The 18,184-nt window shown below is 42.4% G+C and overlaps 1 protein-coding gene across 1 annotated transcript in view; it reads right to left on the bottom strand.

Annotated features, from left to right (window-relative positions):
* Positions 1–14,220, bottom strand: part of LOC110488167 (forkhead box protein O3-like) — a 60,246-nt gene extending 46,026 nt beyond the window's left edge. The window contains exon 1 of the mRNA XM_021560256.3: positions 11,758–14,220. Coding sequence (XP_021415931.1) covers positions 11,758–12,273 — 516 coding nt within the window. The 5' untranslated portion in view covers positions 12,274–14,220. The remainder of the gene's footprint in view (positions 1–11,757) is intronic.
* Positions 14,221–18,184: the final 3,964 nt, after the last annotated feature.

Below are 18,184 nucleotides of genomic sequence, written 5' to 3'. Positions count from 1 at the left end.
TGTCAGGAATGGTGAAAAACTTCCGACTTCAACTGTACATGTACATATTACCCCAATTGCCTCAACTAACCGGTGCCCCCGCACATTGACTCTGTACCAGTACCCCCTGTATATAGCCTCACTTGTTATTTTACTGCTACTGTTGAATAATTTTTACTTTTATTTTCTATTTTTTACTTATGTTTTTTTTCTTAACTTCTCAAAGCATTGTTGGTTATGGGCTTGTAAGTAAGCATTTCAGCATAAGGTCTATGTTGTATTCGACGCATGTGACAAATAAAATTTGATTTGATACTATATACTCTATGCATTCCTCTTAAGAACTTAAAATGTATATGAAAAATGCTTTTAATTCGTTTTTCATATCTTGCCACCATCATACTAGAATAGGCTTTTCCTCTTTCTCCCCTTCCTCTTTTAATGTTACTCTTCTCCTCCTCCTCGGCGTCCTAGCTCCCTCCTTTACATTTAGCCATTCTCTCATTCCATCCCTTTGTCGTTGTAACTCATCTTTTAGTGTGTCGTCTTATGGTGGCCACCTTCCACTCAGCAACACCATTAAAGAGAGAGATGAATGCGTCCATTAAATCCACAGTTCGACCACCACGGCCGTCATCAAAGACTAACGGTATCAAGGATTTAATGAAGTCAGACTTAAGATGGGCTCATAAATCAGTCAGAAACAGTCTATCACATTGGAGGAGAGGTGGAGAGGAGAGAAGGAGAAGAAGACAGATAAGAGAAACAGAGAAGAGAGATGAGTGGAGGGAGATAGAGGAGATATGTAGATTAGAATGCATTTTATGGGCTTGTTTCACAGACATACAGGTTTATATAACCATATTTCTACTTTGTATTAATGAGCAATTTAGTGAGGGAACTGGGAAACTGACATTCTAACTTATTTGCAGAGGCTTCCGGCTACAGAAGTAGAGTGAGAAGGGGCAGTCCAGAAAGAGAGAGAGAGAAAGAGAGAGGGAGAGAGGGAAAGAGAGAGTGAGAGAGACAAAGGAAGACAGATAGAGGAGAGAGAGAGGGGAGGGGAGATTGAGTGAGAGCGAGTGGGAGCAAAAAAGAGAGGGGGGGGGGCGAGAGAGACAGAGGGAGAAAGACCAAGAGAGTCTGGGTTCATTCAAGGCTATCAGTCGTGTTTCCACGGCCGTCAGCCGTCACGTGCAGAATGATAAACACTCTGAGAGCTATGAATCCTGACCTATTTTACTCAAACTGACACAAAAATCCACTTTGAGCGGCTGTCTTGTGCTCATAACCTCTGTCTGCATTGTGCCCCATGCCTTTTCAGCCTCACAAAGAACACACTCATTCAAAACTCTACATGCAGTGTCTTAATATATTCATTTTGATATTAATTCATTAATTGTTATTAATGTTAATCTGTTCAGCCAAACCCGAAAACTATTAAATGATAAATGAGAGATAGCGCCTTGAATTACTTAATTTGCATTAATTTGTGGTGGATTCAACAATCATCCAACATTTAAATTATGAATATTCATATGTTAAATACTGTACTTAATATTATACATAGTCTATTTAATTGTGTAACAATTGTGTAACAATTGTGTAAGATGGGTATGTTGGTTTGTTTTAATAGGGTTGGTAAGTCGTGACTAGGTATTATTAGATATTTGGCAGTCTTCATCACAAGTATGTATGCCAACATGTTAACGTGGGCTTTTCATTCCGATCTGCAGTGATCAGCAAGGTGAGTCTGATGCACCAACTGCATACAGTAGCTCAGGCTAAGCTAGGTGGAGAGATATGCCCTGTCCTCACCTGTCATCATGTTAGCATACTACATTTTAAAGTGTGTACCGCATGTATTTGGCTATACATATATTTTAATTTTGTCAAATACATTCAACAAATGTAATCATGGTGACATCAGCTGGGTTCAAACTCATTTCTCTCTATTTAACACAAGCACATCATTTATTTAAACAATTCAAATCATTGAGGGTTTTTTTTATCCCGTCACTGCTAATCAAAGTGGAATTAAAACCCTGGAATGAGTCAATGAGAGGATGAACAGTAGACTCTGACAACAACAGTGAGTATCCTGACTGATGCAGAACATCACTTGAACACGAGGATACTTCATTGAGAATAATTAGCATGATGAGTGACTGATAATGGCATAAAAGAGTTGAGTGTTCTGGTAATGAGGTCCGTTTTTCTTCTCGACAATCCCACCATTATTTTTCTCTCACAACATTGTATTTGTCATCCGGGTAGCACTTAGCTATGAAATATGTCAACAAACAGTCTACAGAGCGTTGAATAAAATGTGTTGTGATTCCTCTATTCTGACCACAGTATCTGCTTCCAGAGACCCTGTTCACACTAGGGCCAAACCAGAGACCCTGTTCACACTAGGGCCAAACCAGAGACCCTGTTCACACTAGGGCCAAACCAGAGACCTTGTTCACACTAGGGCCAAACCAGAGACCCTGTTCACACTAGGGCCAAAGAAGAGACCCTGTTCACACTAGGGCCAAACCAGAGACCCTGTTCACACTAGGGCCAAACCAGAGACCCTGTTCACACTAGGGCCAAACCAGAGACCTTGTTCACACTAGGGCCAAACCAGATGCACAACCCATCAGAAGTTGTAAATCATGTGACTGGATAGGGAGCAGGTAAAGAGCCGTTAGAGAGGAGGAAGAAATGGCTCCTAACGTGAACAGGGTCAGAGAGGTCAAACCGCTCCTTGGTCAGTTAAATGGTTAGTACGGTACGGTGGCCCCAGGACAGAGGTTTACTACCCAGAAGGTACTGTAGTAGCTAGAGAGAATGCCTCTGTGCAGTCCAGCTGCAACATCCAGGAGCACTAAGCCCTCCAACCTCCCTCTAGCTAACAGCATTAATCACACAAATACACGTGCACACACACACAGACACACACAGTGTTGCTGTCCTCGACTGCTTCCCTGCCATCAGTCTTAGTTAGCCAGGCACTCCGAAGGGAGAAAGCCCTCATGAAGATCTGATTAACAATGTAAGTACCTATAAGCACATGCCTCAGCCTTGCAGTCGATATGCTCTAATACCCACAGGCTTTCTAGTGGGACTTCATCTACCACCTCGGGAATAGGTTGTTCACCTGCTAACACTAAGATTAGTCTCCTCTCAAATACCTGAATCTGCTCTGCTGAGATGAGGGGAGGGTTTAGAAAGATAGATTGAGATGTATGGAGGAAGTTGTTGATTTACACTTACATGCATTCACAGAAACACATAAGCAAGTCCCGAAACACCCTTGAAACACACCACAGTGCAAAACAATTAGCGAAACACAGACTCTTTTCGAAACAGTAACAGAATGAAGGAGTTCTCCAATTGTTTATGATGCAGGTTTGACTGGCCTACCATTCTCACCAACCCAGATCAGCCATACAAGACACTGGAACAACAAAATGTTGGTAAACTAGCTTTTATTGTTTAAAGAAATTGTCAAAGAAATTTGTGTTTTTTCCTAATTGAAACATGGAATGGGGTTGTTCAATGACAAACATGTATTGTGTTTAAAATCTATTACTTGATGGTTTCATTTCAGAGAGACAAATAATCCAGTTTGTTTTGCAAAAATGCTACGTATCCACCTCACTCAGATAAATAAGTAAGACCGCAAGGTTTAACACACTCAAATGTCACAAATGACTACATTTCTATTAAAGAACCGTACAAATTATACATTTGTGACCTCAATATATACAAATAAATGAATGTAAAAAATACAGTAATATGAGGTCTGTTTGTAAAACATGAACATTTAACAGATGTTCTTATCCAGGGCCACATACAATTAGTGCCATCATTTTCAGATAGCTAGGTGAGACAAACACATATCACAGTCCAATATACAGGATGCAAAAATTACATTCCAGCTAACCAATGGATATACACTGAGTGTACAAAACATTAAGAACACCTGCTCATTCCATGACATAGACTGACCAGGTGAATCCGGGTGAACGCTATGATCCCTTATTGATGTCACCTGTTAAATCTACTTCAATCAGTGTAGATGAAGCGGAGGAGACAGGTTAATGAATGATTTTTAAGCCTTGAGACAATTGAGACGTGGATTGTGTATATGTGCCATTCAACAGGTGAATGGGCTAGAGAAAAGATTGAAGTGCCTTTGAGTGGGGTATAGTAGTAGGTGTCAGGCACACCGGTTTGAGTGGGGTATAGTAGTAGGTGTCAGGCACACCGGTTTGAGTGTGTCAAGAACTGCAACACTGCTGGGTTTTTCACGCTCAACAGTTTCCCGTGTGTATCAAGAATGGTCCACCACCCAAAGGACATCCAGCTAACTTGACGACTTGACACAACTGTGGGAAGCAAGAGTCAACATGGGCCAGCATCCCTGTGGAACGCTTTCGACACCTTGTAGAATCCATGCCCCCACAAATTGAGGCTATTCTGAGGGCAAAATGGGTGTAACTCAATATTAGGTAGGTGTTCGTGATGTTTTGTACACTTAGTGTATAGCGTTTTACAAAAAAATCAACAAATAAAAAAATTTATAACATTAATATTTTACACACACATGAAGGTACCTATAAGCAATCATTTCTGAGGAAAAAACAACTGTACCCTGAGAGAACATCACGTAGAGGCAGACTGTGTGTGTGTGTGTGCTGCATGGACCCAGCACATTTTACGACACACAGACACCCTGCGTGTTTGTGTGTGTGTGTGCGTGCGTGCGTGCGTGCATGCATGGAGTTTCCGTTCCATGGTTCCGTGGCTTGCTGAACATCCTCTGCGTTGGCATCCAGCATCTTATTCAATCTGAGTCAAGTGAAATCGCTGAGATAACCGAGAGCACAAACAAGTTCTATACAGAGGACTCATTGTTGAGCAGTGATATTTAGTCTGAAGTTAAACTACTAAAACCAGTTAGAAAGTGATTCAATAAATTGTATCTCTGAACTATTTTTCTTCAATGTGGGTATCAAAATATTGGTTGGTTTTGTGGTCTCAAACCAGTAAGCTTATCATCGTTCTTCATCACGAATATGGGCAAAATGTAATTATTTACAATGAAAAATGAGGGAATGTTGTTCCCTTGTCATGTACAGTGCCTTGCGAAAGTATTCGGCCCCCGTGGACTTTGCGACCTTTTGCCACATTTCAGGCTTCAAACATAAAGATATAAAACTGTATTTTTTTGTGAAGAATCAACAACAAGTGGGACACAATCATGAAGTGGAACGACATTTATTGGATATTTCAAACTTTTTTAACAAATCAAAAACTGAAAAAATGGGGAGTGCAAAATTATTCAGCCCCTTTACTTTCAGTGCAGCAAACTCTCTCCAGAAGTTCAGTGAGGATCTCTGAATGATCCAATGTTGACCTAAATGACTAATGATGATAAATACAATCCACCTGTGTGTAATCAAGTCTCCGTATAAATGCACCTGCACTGTGATAGTCTCAGAGGTCCGTTAAAAGCGCAGAGAGCACCATGAAGAACAAGGAACACACCAGGCAGGTCCGAGATACTGTTGTGAAGAAGTTTAAAGCCGGATTTGGATACAAAAAGATTTCCCAAGCTTTAAACATCCCAAGGAGCACTGTGCAAGCGATAATATTGAAATGGAAGGAGTATCAGACCACTGCAAATCTACCAAGACCTGGCCGTCCCTCTAAACTTTCAGCTCATACAAGGAGAAGACTGATCAGAGATGCAGCCAAGAGGCCCATGATCACTCTGGATGAACTGCAGAGATCTACAACTGAGGTGGGAGACTCTGTCCATAGGACAACAATCAGTCGTATATTGCACAAATCTGGCCTTTATGGAAGAGTGGCAAGAAGAAAGCCATTTCTTAAAGATAACCATAAAAAGTGTCGTTTAAAGTTTGCCACAAGCCACCTGGGAGACACACCAAACATGTGGAAGAAGGTGCTCTGGTCAGATGAAACCAAAATTGAACTTTTTGGCAACAATGCAAGACGTTATGTTTGGCGTAAAAGCAACACAGCTCATCACCCTGAACACACCATCCCCACTGTCAAACATGGTGGTGGCAGCATCATGGTTTGGGCATGCTTTTCTTCAGCAGGGACAGGGAAGATGGTTCAAATTGATGGGAAGATGGATGGAGCCAAATACAGGACCATTCTGGAAGAAAACCTGATGGAGTCTGCAAAAGACCTGAGACTGGGACGGAGATTTGTCTTCCAACAAGACAATGATCCAAAACATAAAGCAAAATCTACAATGGAATGGTTCAAAAATAAACATATCCAGGTGTTAGAATGGCCAAGTCAAAGTCCAGACCTGAATCCAATCGAGAATATGTGGAAAGAACTGAAAACTGCTGTTCACAAATGCTCTCCATCCAACCTCACTGAGCTCGAGCTGTTTTGCAAGGAGGAATGGGAAAACATTTCAGTCTCTCGATGTGCAAAACTAATAGAGACATACCCCAAGCGACTTACAGCTGTAATCGCAGCAAAAGGTGGCGCTACAAAGTATTAACTTAAGGGGGCCGAATACTTTCGCAAGGCACTGTAACTTGTCATATTTACTATCAATATAGCATTAAAAATAGTTTTACAGATTGCATTTTGGCAAAAAAAAAAATTGATGCAAATATTGGGTTGTGGCTGAGACAACCTGGTTACATTTGGGTCCCGAGGCAAACCCAGTTGAGAACCAATGTTGTAGAGAACTGTTGACCTGAACTAACCCCCAGACTGATACCTTCTGGCTCAGTTGGTAAGGGCGTGGTGCTAACAATGTCAAGGTTGTGGGTTCAATTCCAGCAGGGATCACAGCCAAGTTCAAATTTATATACAGCCAAGTTCAAATTTCAGGTTTCAGGTTTATTTGCCAAATATTGAGTTCTCAATCAATCAATAGTCTCTGGAAATCAATCATTCCATCTCTAAAGGCTCAAAGAGTTCAGAAATAAACTCCCAATTGTTCTTCTTCCGCTATCCAACTCCAACTGTTCTTCTTCCTCTATCCAACTCCAACTGTTCTTCTTCCTCTATCTAACTCCAACTGTTCTTCTTCCTCTATCCAACTCCAACTGTTCTTCTTCCTCTATCCAACTCCAACTGTTCTTCTTCCTCTATCCAACTCCAACTGTCCTGAAGCTTTTAGTTCAACTCTTAATCAACTGAGGGGACAAAGGGATCATCTGGATCAAATCCTATACTGTCTACGACTAGTGGCAATCCACACACAAGCATGCACACACAGGGACACACACAAACACACGCCCACACACACATATGCAAGCACATACAAACACACACACATACACACACCATCACCCTTTCCAACACTTCTCTTCCCTCCTCTTTTTTCCCTCCATCCATTTCCCTCCATTCAAAAGACTGATGAAATGGTGCTTTACTGTAGGATAGACCTCTAGAGTCCCGCTCTTAGACAACAACCCCCCACCTCTCCTCCCTCCATCTATCTCTCCATTCATCCCTCCATCCCCCGCCGTGGACTCTGTGCCAAGCCCGCCAACTCGAGAGCACTCTCCCCCTTTGCTGTGCCTTTGTGATAATCACAATAACAGAGTAGCCATGCAGAGGGCTTTCTGTTGAGCCCACGCCAACCAGCCTGGCTGGCACAGCACAGGGAACCTCTTGAATGCCTCATTCACACTGCCTAACCCATAAGATCAACACTGTAATGTGTTGGCTGTGATATTTTCTTTTTCACATTGTCCTTTTTACAACATGGTTCCAGCCACTATGGTGGATGTGTAACGAGGCCAGTACAGCTTGGTTTGACTTGGCTCGGTTAGCCCCTATAGTGTGAATCAGCCTTAAGCCTGTACCGTAGGTTTCACCATCTCTCTAGCTAGCTAACCACAAATACTCTGCCTCTCCTCGACACTGTTCTGCTAGGGGCTAGAGCATCATAGTCATGTGTTAAGTCTTCTAACGATCAATGTGTTCAGCAGCTGGGACTGGGACTGGGGCTGGGACTGGGACTGGGACTGGGACTGGGACTGGGGCCACCACCACTTTCTCTTCCACTCTGAAGATTCCTCTCTCTGTATCTCTCTCTCCATCTCCATGTGTGTCTCTCTCTCCCTCTCTGTTTCCTGCTTAGAATGGCAGCAGAGCTGAGCCATTTGCCCCTGTGTTTGCTCTGTGTACCTTTCAACATGTCAAAAGTAACTAAGTCATCACTTCAGAAGAGAACATTAGATTTCTGCCTGGCTGGCAGTGTCTGTGTCATCAGACAATTGTCGGCTTGCACACACACACACACACGCACGCACGCATACACATGCACACAGGCCCACTTTCTATATGAAACCAGTGTCAAGTACATAACAATATAGTATACAGTACACCAGCAGGTCCCCCTCACAGGAATGTAACTGATAAACCGCCACACACAGCCACCCAGAAGGTTCAACCTCCTACACTCCTAGAAAAAAACAGTGCTCTCTAGAACCTAAAAGGGTTCTTCGGCTATCCCCATATGAGAACCCTTTGAAGAACCCTTTTTGTTTCCAGACAGAACTGCTTTGGGTTCCATGTACAACCCTTTCCACAGAAGGTTATGTCTTGAACCAAAAAGGGTTCTTCATTGGGAACAGCCAAAGAGTCCTTTTGGAACACACTCATAGGCCAGTATGGGTATAAGGTACATGTATATAACACCTCACCTGAAACTACTCCATTTCAAATCTTTTTTCAAAAGAAACATTGAACATCTCCAAGACAAATGCTAGTGTAAAATCAGGTGAGCTAGTTATACTCTTTTGGCCATTTTCTAGTGTTTTGTGGTGGAAAACTACAAGGGTAGAGTATAACATGTCTTGACAGGCTAGAAAAAGCTTTTATTTTTTTATTGCTGGCATTCAATTGCCCCTCCCTGTTGCACACAACAAGATTCCATTCCCCCTGTCACAAGAGTCTTCATGGCTGATTTAAGATGGAATCGTCAACCCTGTTACTTTATTTGGCACTTAATAGGCATTTACTATAGTAATTATTTTATTCAACCTCTTGAGATGGGAAAACATGAACATGTGCTCTTCATGACAGAATGTTAAAATTAGGTGAAATCAAACATTTTTTGGACCAAGCTACACTTCTCAAAAGGCACTGAATTGGTGGAAGGACCCAGTTCACAACAGCTATTAAAGACTGCTTTTAATAACCGTCAGCTGACACTGTATTTGATTTGATCACCCCCCCACATTGATCCATCTACGTATCTTCTCCTACTCATCTCATCAACAACTTACTGATGTGGATGATTGTGTGTGTGTGTGTGTGTGTGTGTGTGTGTGTGTGTGTGTGTTTAGCACAAAACTGTAACAAAGTGACAGGAAGATGAAGGGTGTATTAAACAATGCATCCTCTGTGTATGACTCAAAACAAGCCCTAAAGAAAACCAGAGCTAAACTATACGACCTAAGGTCTAAGGCCCTGATCAAATGGGTGAGTGCAATCTGTGTAGAATTGATCCTCTTGTTAATTAAACCTTTGGAAAAAATGATCAAATATTCAAATCTGTCTTTCAACCATTAGATGGTAGTAGGGCTTGGAGAGGTAGGACTAGGCCTATATGATTTGAACAAATAGGTCCTATAGAACAAAGAATCTTCTGTGTCAATATAATCCTCACACAAAATGTGCGGTAAACTAAAGTAGATTACACAAACACTCCTCTATTAGATTAAACCCATATGAATTTGAATTTAAAGGATCATCTCTATTTTCGTGGAGTGACTTCATGTCATCATCTCCCGTTATTGTGCCTTTTTTCTAACTGTTAAAAAAGCATCAAATTGTGTAGCCCGTGCGTAATCTTATAACGCGCGTAATGAAACAAGGTTGAGTTCGAACTGAACATGTTGTCACTCAGTCACTTCTACAATCAGATATTCTCCTTGTAATAAAATCATGACACGGATGCATCACAGCACAGCTCGCAGACACTATTTTCCTCCATAGCACAACAAGACGTTTATATTGGTACTGATTATCTCTGCTCTATATAGCCTATAGGCTGTAAACCCAAACAGGATGAACCCAGTAACCCTCTCCGCCTCCCTTTCAGTCTCAACTCACCGCCCCTTTCTACACACCACGTTTACATGCACACCAATATCCCGTTATTGTTCGGGATACTCAAGTATTCGGTTTTGAATTGACACATATAAACATCATATCCCGTTTACAATAACCTTAAAAAGCTTGAATCCCGGTTACGAGAAACCCGGATTAAATGCCTGGGATATGTTGATGTTAGATGGGATAATGTGGCATGTAAACATCTTATCCTGTTTACTGTTGTTTTTCGTGCTCTGCGCAGGCTCCGTTTCGCATACCATCGAAAGGGGAAGGGGGGATACCTAGTCAGTTGTTCAACTGAAATGTGTCTTCCACATTTAACCCAACCCCTCTGAATCAGAGATGTGCGGGGGGCTGCCTTAATCGACATCCACGTCTCCGGCGCCCGGGGAACTGTGGGTTAACTGCCTTGCTCAGGGGCAGAATGACAGATTTTTTTACCTTGGGTGTTATGTGATGTTGTCATCTGATTGTCAAACAAATCACTTCAAGAAGTAGGCTACTTGCACAGTTCGATTCACCAAAATTCCACAATAATTTATTTTGCTGATACTCTGTACTGGTCCGTATAGCCTACTGGTTCGTATAGCCTACTGGTTACTTTCACCCCTAATATACACAACGTTCTGCTTATAATTTCCGAAATTTGGTAAACCCTATTCTAATTTCCGACATTTGGTAAACCCTATTCTAATTTCCGACATTTGGTAAACCCTATTCTAATTTCCGACATTTGGTAAACCCTATTCTAATTTCCGACATTTGGTAGGCCATTTGTTTGACAACAGTAGTTAGATAGGCCTACATGCAGCTTCTCATCTGTCATAATTTGTTGAACCAGAAGACTAAACAAAGTATTTCACTAGAATGTCTTACATCGACAGAAAGAAGGCATAGGTAATCTCGTTAACACCGGTAAAATTGTACGTTTCGTTTAGGGACCGGAGAGAAAACGTAATAACTCCAAAACTTTGTAAAGATTGGTATTGTGCAAAATGTCCAAATGTGATCAGTTTGACAGGTTTTATGGAAATGAAAAGTTGAGAAAAAAAGATCCGTGTCAAACACAGTACATTCGCATTTTCTCAAGATTTGCTGAAATAAATAACTCATATTTCTCCACTCCTGTGCCCAAGACAAAGTGTAAATGTGTTGTATAATTTTACAGCAAAAAATGCATAATTCTGCAGGAGTTGGCCTACAGTTAGTGTCTATATTTCAGTTACTATTCCATTTAACCCACATGAACTGGATAAATTGAACCTTGTGAGCGGGATATCAAAGGTAGCCAGTTTATCCCGAATAAGACCTTAAACGGGATATGAGCAACTATCCGGGATTCTGTGTGCATGTAAACGTGGTCATGACTGACTGCACCGTGGAGATTACAGTGGGAAATGTGGGGAAATGCGAAAGCCTGAACTCGTTAGAAACAGTACTTTACTTTAACCATCAGTTGAGAGACATCAATTATTATGGCTGGAGTCTGAACAGCCGCCTGTAGTTAAGATACAAAACCCAAACGAAATGATCAAAGGCTAAAATGTATTTTATGGAAAGACAGTGGCATAGGCCTGTAGGCTACCCCCTATCAACACACACACCATCAACATATAGAGGCTAATTATTATGAATGTCAATAGGCTGTTACTGTACCTTCCATCCAGCTGAACTATTGCTGTCGCCTTTATCCTTGAAATAAGGGACAAATCGCACCATCCAATCGTAAACCTGCGACAGAGTGAGTCTCTTCTCCGGGACACTCTCAATGGCACGCGTGATGAGGTCCGCGTACGACTGGTTTCCCCACGCGTTCCTCCGGGACGACTTGGCTTTGCGCAGTTGGCCAGCCACGTCGAGGGAAGCCCCCGACATGCATGTAGGAGCGCCGGGTGCGATAGGGACCGGGGCGCCGGATGGATGTTTGAGCTCTACGGGTGCGCCACCTCTTCCCTCGGCTGCTCCGCCGCGGCATGTCGGCACGTTGTACTGAAGCTGCTCCAGTTTGATAGATGCCAGGGGCAGACCTCGATTTGCTTCATCCACTCCCCGTGGGAAATCCTCAGGACACGGCGGCAGCGGCCAGCATGACCGAGGCCGGCCCTCCAGCTCGTATTCATGATTGATTCCAACCTGATGCGCGTCCATGCCGTTCTTCTCCATCATCAGCATCTATCCGTCTGGATTAACGCCGGAGAGGCAAGGTCACAGAGAAAGAAACAATCCACTATAATCCTCCAAATGCCTTTGGAATGGTTCAAATAGCCCAAATGTGCCTTCTTGCCTACAAGCAACTGCTACTGTCTGATACAAAAATCTGATAAAACAATATCAAAAAGCCAGGAGAGGCGTGGAGTGGGATCATTCTGGAAGAGCATGTATTCTCTATGCAGTATCAGAACAGACCATAAACAACATGCATCCAACGCGCAGCACAATAAATAAACTAGGTCCAGGTGATGGTTAAAAATCCATTCTCAAACTCATGTATAGATTCAGCAACACAGACTTGATGAATTGTGACTAGCCTAATGTCCCTTTGAAAACGGTCTGCTGCAGCAACAGTTGATTCCCTTGTCCAACGGCTATACTGGCTGGCAGGCTTTGACGATATATTCGATCAAACCCCAGGATTAAAGCCAATAAAATTTGACTGTCTCTCACGAAGTTTCCACACGCTCACTGTTTCTGTCGTCTGGAATCTCCTCTCCGTCTCCTCTGCAGATTGGAGACCGGCTTTCACTCACACGCAAGCGCTCACGCGAAAACAGAACACGCACTCATAGCTGATAGTAACAAACTGGCTGACTGTGCGAACTGCGCGCAATTACACCGCTTAAAAATAGGCTCACTCTATGAATCATTTATAAACCCGCAGAATTCCAGACGAAAAAAGCCTCGCAGGCGGCTCGTGGAGCATGCTCTGTTTGTGACTTCCTTCTCTCACGCCACGAAGACGCCCTGTCATAAATGCATTACATGTCTTTAATAACCTCCCTTATTTCGTAAGATTTTTAGATTATTACCATATCCTATTCCTTCCACATTGGTACATCGGTGTGTATCAGTCATTGAGGTTTGAGCATCAAGCGACTAAATTGTAGCGTTGAAGAAGTGCCGCTTACACACACTTAGACAAGGCTTGGAACAAGGCACTCCCTGTATAACAGGTTAAGTGAAAGGGAATATCTATACTATTCTGTATACAGCATCGTTTCACATTGTTATTCCACGTTTTTATTCACAATTCTTAAAATCCCTTGGGAAATTCGATTTGATTGTTTAATGTTCATTGATTTGGGAATAAATAGTAAGGCCTAAATAAATACCAATTGATGGGGAACGAAATATTGTGCTTTAGCTATTGAAATTGTGATGATCTTCCATGTCCTGCATATGATCGTCAATCAAATGTATACCTGTTGCTGAGAGAGACTGGGATGAGCATGAAATGTTCACCTCAAGAGTGCGGCATCTATAAACCTAGAATGTCTTATTGTGCACGCCAGTTCAGTTACATCAACTGCCAACACTGTATTGAATAATTCTAATATGTATTTATTATTGAATAAATATTTAATACAAAATTATGACCGGGTTAATTAATGCTACCAAATAAAATTTTCTTAATTTAAGCATGAGCGTCTGCCAGATTCCCTATACATATTCCCTATGTCTGAGACAAGAAAATCAGTAAAGCCGAAATGACATATCCTTTGAAATAATAATTGGCTCGCGGTTTCATTTCATACCATGCTTTCTCTGCACGGGTGATTTCTCCCAGCAGATAGAGAGGGGGACGGGAGCGACAGTTGTGAATGTCACACTCAATTGGCGCCCGCGGACTGCAACCATGCCCACGTCTATAGGGGGGATTCTGCCTGCGCAGCGATCCAGTAGCACTGCCTTGTGTGACCCCTCATTGGGTTCAAGTTGTGGGGTATCCATACTGAACTCATTCCAACTCAAGTGTCTCTCTACTTATCACTTCATGCATTGGCTGTTATTCTATAAAATTAAGGGGGCTTTGTCTGTTATGCACATGTAGTTTGACATAAAGTTATTATATTCGACTATATTCTATTCTACTTCATTTCATTATATTCTACTATATTATATAATACACTAAGTGTACAAAACATTAGGAACACTTCCCTAATATTGAGTTGCACCCCACTTTTGCCCTCAGAACAGCCTAATTTCATCGGGGCATAGACTCTACAAGGTGTTGAAAGCCTTCCGGGGGGATGCTGGCCCATGTTGACTCCAATGCTTCCCACAGTTGTGTCAAGTTGGCTGGAGGTCATTTGGGTGGTAGACCATTCTTGATACACATGGGAAACTGTTGAGCATGAAAAACCCAGTTGCGTTGCAGTTCTTGACACAAATCCGTGTGCCTGGCACCTACTACCATACCCCGTTCAAAGGCACTTCAATCTTTTGTCTTGCCCATTCACCCTCTGAATGGCACACATACACAATTCATGTCTCAATTGTCTCGAGGCTTAAAAATCATTCTTTAACCCGTCTCCTCCCCTTCATCTACATTGATTGAAGTAGATATAACAGGTGACATCAATAAGGGATCATAGCTTCACCTGTAATTCACCTGGTCCTATGTCATGGAAAGAGCAGGTGTTCTTAATGTTTTGTAAACAGTGTATATTCTATAATATATTCTATTCTATAACCCCATTATCCTGTTTTCAATGGAAAATCCCCTGCACTATTGACAGCTTGGTTGTCACGGGCAACCATATCCTCAAATGCTGGTATAGTGGAATGCTTTCATGGTGGCTAAACAAGTCTATCACAACATGAGATGTGAAAGAGAAAGAGTGGGGGACAAGAGGAGGGAAGGAGAGGGTGAGAGTGACAGAGGGAAAGAGAGAGTGGGGTGGGGCAATACAAGGAGGGGGAGGGGGAGGATTGGGAGATGATGTGTGTGAGAGAAGGGGAGGGTGAGAAGAGAAGGAAGAGTAGAGTGTGAAAGAGTGAAGGAGAGGGGGGAACAAACACAGGAGGGGAGGAGTAGAGGGTGAGAGAGAGGGAAAATGAGGGAGAGATGCCATAAATGAGAAACCGAGGGGTAATTCAAAACACATGGCCCCTGCCCTGCGGTCTGGAGAGGAGATTTTTATGCACCACAGTGAAGTTGTAACTGGAATGCGGTGTGACTCCTATTCTATGGAATGCAAACACTGAAACACTGCCAGCTGAGTTGAGTGGAGCTGAGCGGATGTGTGTAGTGATCTATTATAGCCCGTAGCAAGCTAAGCTTTTGGGCATTGGCACTGACAAACAACCATGCCATGGAAGCTGCAAAATCAAACAACAGCAACAACAGGAGAAAAATCAGTGAACCAATGAACCTCTAGCTAACTACACTGTAAAAAAAATACTTTTGTTTTAATGGTAACTTACTGACAGTTAGTTACCTATAAATTACTGTAAAAAAGTATATATAATTTAAGGTAACATACTATATATTTTATACAGTACGTACAGGTAACTGGCCTGCCAGTAAGTTACCATAAAAACATGTTGTTTTTTTTACAGTGTACCTTACCAGGATTACTACTGATGTGTTTACTGGGATGGGATGATGATGTCACTCCCACCCTTGTGTTGAGAAACAACGACGGTCTGACTGACTATAGCTCCAATTAGGCATGTCAGAAGAGTAGACTCTCACATGTACAACACGTGAGGCATGTCCACTGAACAAAATGTATCCTTTTAAAAACTCTTCTGAATTTGACTGAGAGCCAGACTGCATTCTTGCGCTGTACTGTTCAGGTACTCAACTGTGAGCCCAATCTTAGCTCTAAGACCCTTTAACATCACTTCATCTCCCTCTCTTCCTCTCAATCTTTCTCTCTTTCTGTTCATCAATGATGTTCCCTCCCTCTCGCGCTCCTTCCTCTATAACCCACTGCTGTTACATAAGGAGAGCTGTGGGTGTTGTTTTGTGGTGCGACTTGGGGGTTGTGTGTGTGTGTGGTGTGCGTGTGTGTGTGTGTGTGTGGTGTGTGCGCATGTGTGAGTGTGTGGAAACAGCGGGAAAGGAAGTCTGGTTGTCTGCAGCCAGTACACAGCCCATGGTCATCCCAGGAATATGTCTCCTCCTTGGGCCTGGGCTGCCTGGAGGCTTGGGCTGCAGCCAACCATGTGACTTCTCAATGTGACAGAACCATGGAGAAACACTCCACTCTCCTCAGCTCCTAGCCTGGTCCCACGTCTGTTTGTGTCATTTGATGTGACAATGACCATAGCAGTTGGTTAGCATGAATAGATCTGGGACCAGGCTACTCAACTCTACTTCTCTCACTTTTTAGTACTTTCCCAAAGACAAAAAGGCAGCGTTTTATTTTACTCCCAAGTATTGCCACTGGCGGTAGTGTGTTGGTTTGACTAGCACTTCCTGCCTTTTATTAGGTGGAAAGCAAACCACAATGCAAAATTGGCCCTTTGTTGAATACCAATGTGGTATTAGTAATATTTTAAAGGAGATTGATTCTTGAAGAATCCAACTTAAAAATGCCTCATGAGCTTAGTTCAACTGGCGTACCACATCAGAACCCAAAATACAGTTGAAGTCGGGAGTTTACATACACTTAGGTTGGAGTCATTAAAAATCGTTTTTCAACCACTCCACAAATTTCTTGTTAGCAAACTATAGTTTTGGCATGTCGGTTAGGGCATCGACTTTGTGCATGACAAGTCATTTTCACAACAATTGTTTACAGACAGATTATTTCACTTATAATTCAATGTATCACAATTCCAGTGGGTCAGAAGCTTACATGCACTAAGTTGACTGTGCCTTTAAACAGCTAGGGAAATGATGTCATGGCTATAGAAGCTTCTGATAGGCTAATTGACATTATTTGAGTCAATTGGAGGTGTACCTGTGGATGTATTTCAAGACCTACCTTCAAACTCAGTGCCTCTTTGCTTGACATCATGGGAAAATCAAAATAAATCAGCCAAGACCTCAGAAAACTAATTGTAGGCCTCCACAAGTCTGGTTCATCCTTGGGAGCAATTTCCAAATGCCTGAAGGTACCACATTAATCTGTACAAACAATAGTACGCAACTATAAATACCATGGGACCACACAGCCGTCATACCGCTCAGTAAGTAGACGCGCTCTGTCTCCTAGAGATGAACGTACTTTGGTGCAAAAAGTGCAAATCAATCCCAGAACAACAACAAAGGACCTTGTGAAGATGCTGAAGGAAACCGGTACAAAAGTATCTATATCCACAGTAAAATGAGTCCTATATCGACATAACCTGAAAGGCCGCTCAGCAAGGAAGAAGCCACTGCTCCAAACCCGCCATAAAAAAAGACAGACTATGGTTTGCAACTGCACATGGGGACAAAGATTGTACTTTTTGGAGAAATGTCCTCTGGTCTGATGAAACAAAAATAGAACTGTTTGGCCATAATGACCATCGTTATGTTTGGAGGAAAAAGGCGGAGGCTTGCCAGCCAAAGAACACCATCCCAACCGTGAAGCACAGGGGTGGCAGCATCATGTTGTGGGGGTGCTTTGCTGCACGTTGTGGTGCACTTCACAAAATAGATGGAATCATGTAGTAGGAAAATTATGTGGATATATTGAAGCAACCTCTCAAGACATCAGTCAGGAAGTTAAAGCTTGGTCGCAAATGGGTCTTCCAATGGACAATGACCCCAAGCATACTTCCAAAGTTGTGGCAAAATGGCTTAAGGACAACAAAGTCAAGGTATTGGAGTGGCCATCACAATGCCCTGACCTCAATCCCATAGACAATTTGTGGGCAGAACTGAAAAAGCGTGTGCGAGCAAGGAAACCTACAAACCTACCTCAGTTACACCAGCTCTGTCAGGAGGAATGGGACAAAATTCACCAAACTTATTGTGGGAAGCTTGTGGAAGGCTACTCAAAACATTTGACCCAAGTTTAACAATTTAAAGGCAATGCTACCAAATACTAATTGAGTGTATGCAAACTTGTGACTCACTGGGAATGTGATGAAAAAAATAAAAGCTGAAATAAATCATTCTCTCTACTATTATTCTGATATTTCACAT

This window comes from Oncorhynchus mykiss, chromosome 30 (assembly GCF_057628025.1).
Source record: "Oncorhynchus mykiss isolate SJ-2025 chromosome 30, ASM5762802v1, whole genome shotgun sequence".
Lineage (NCBI taxonomy): Eukaryota > Metazoa > Chordata > Actinopteri > Salmoniformes > Salmonidae > Oncorhynchus > Oncorhynchus mykiss.
This window is presented reverse-complemented; position numbering and strand designations above follow the sequence as displayed.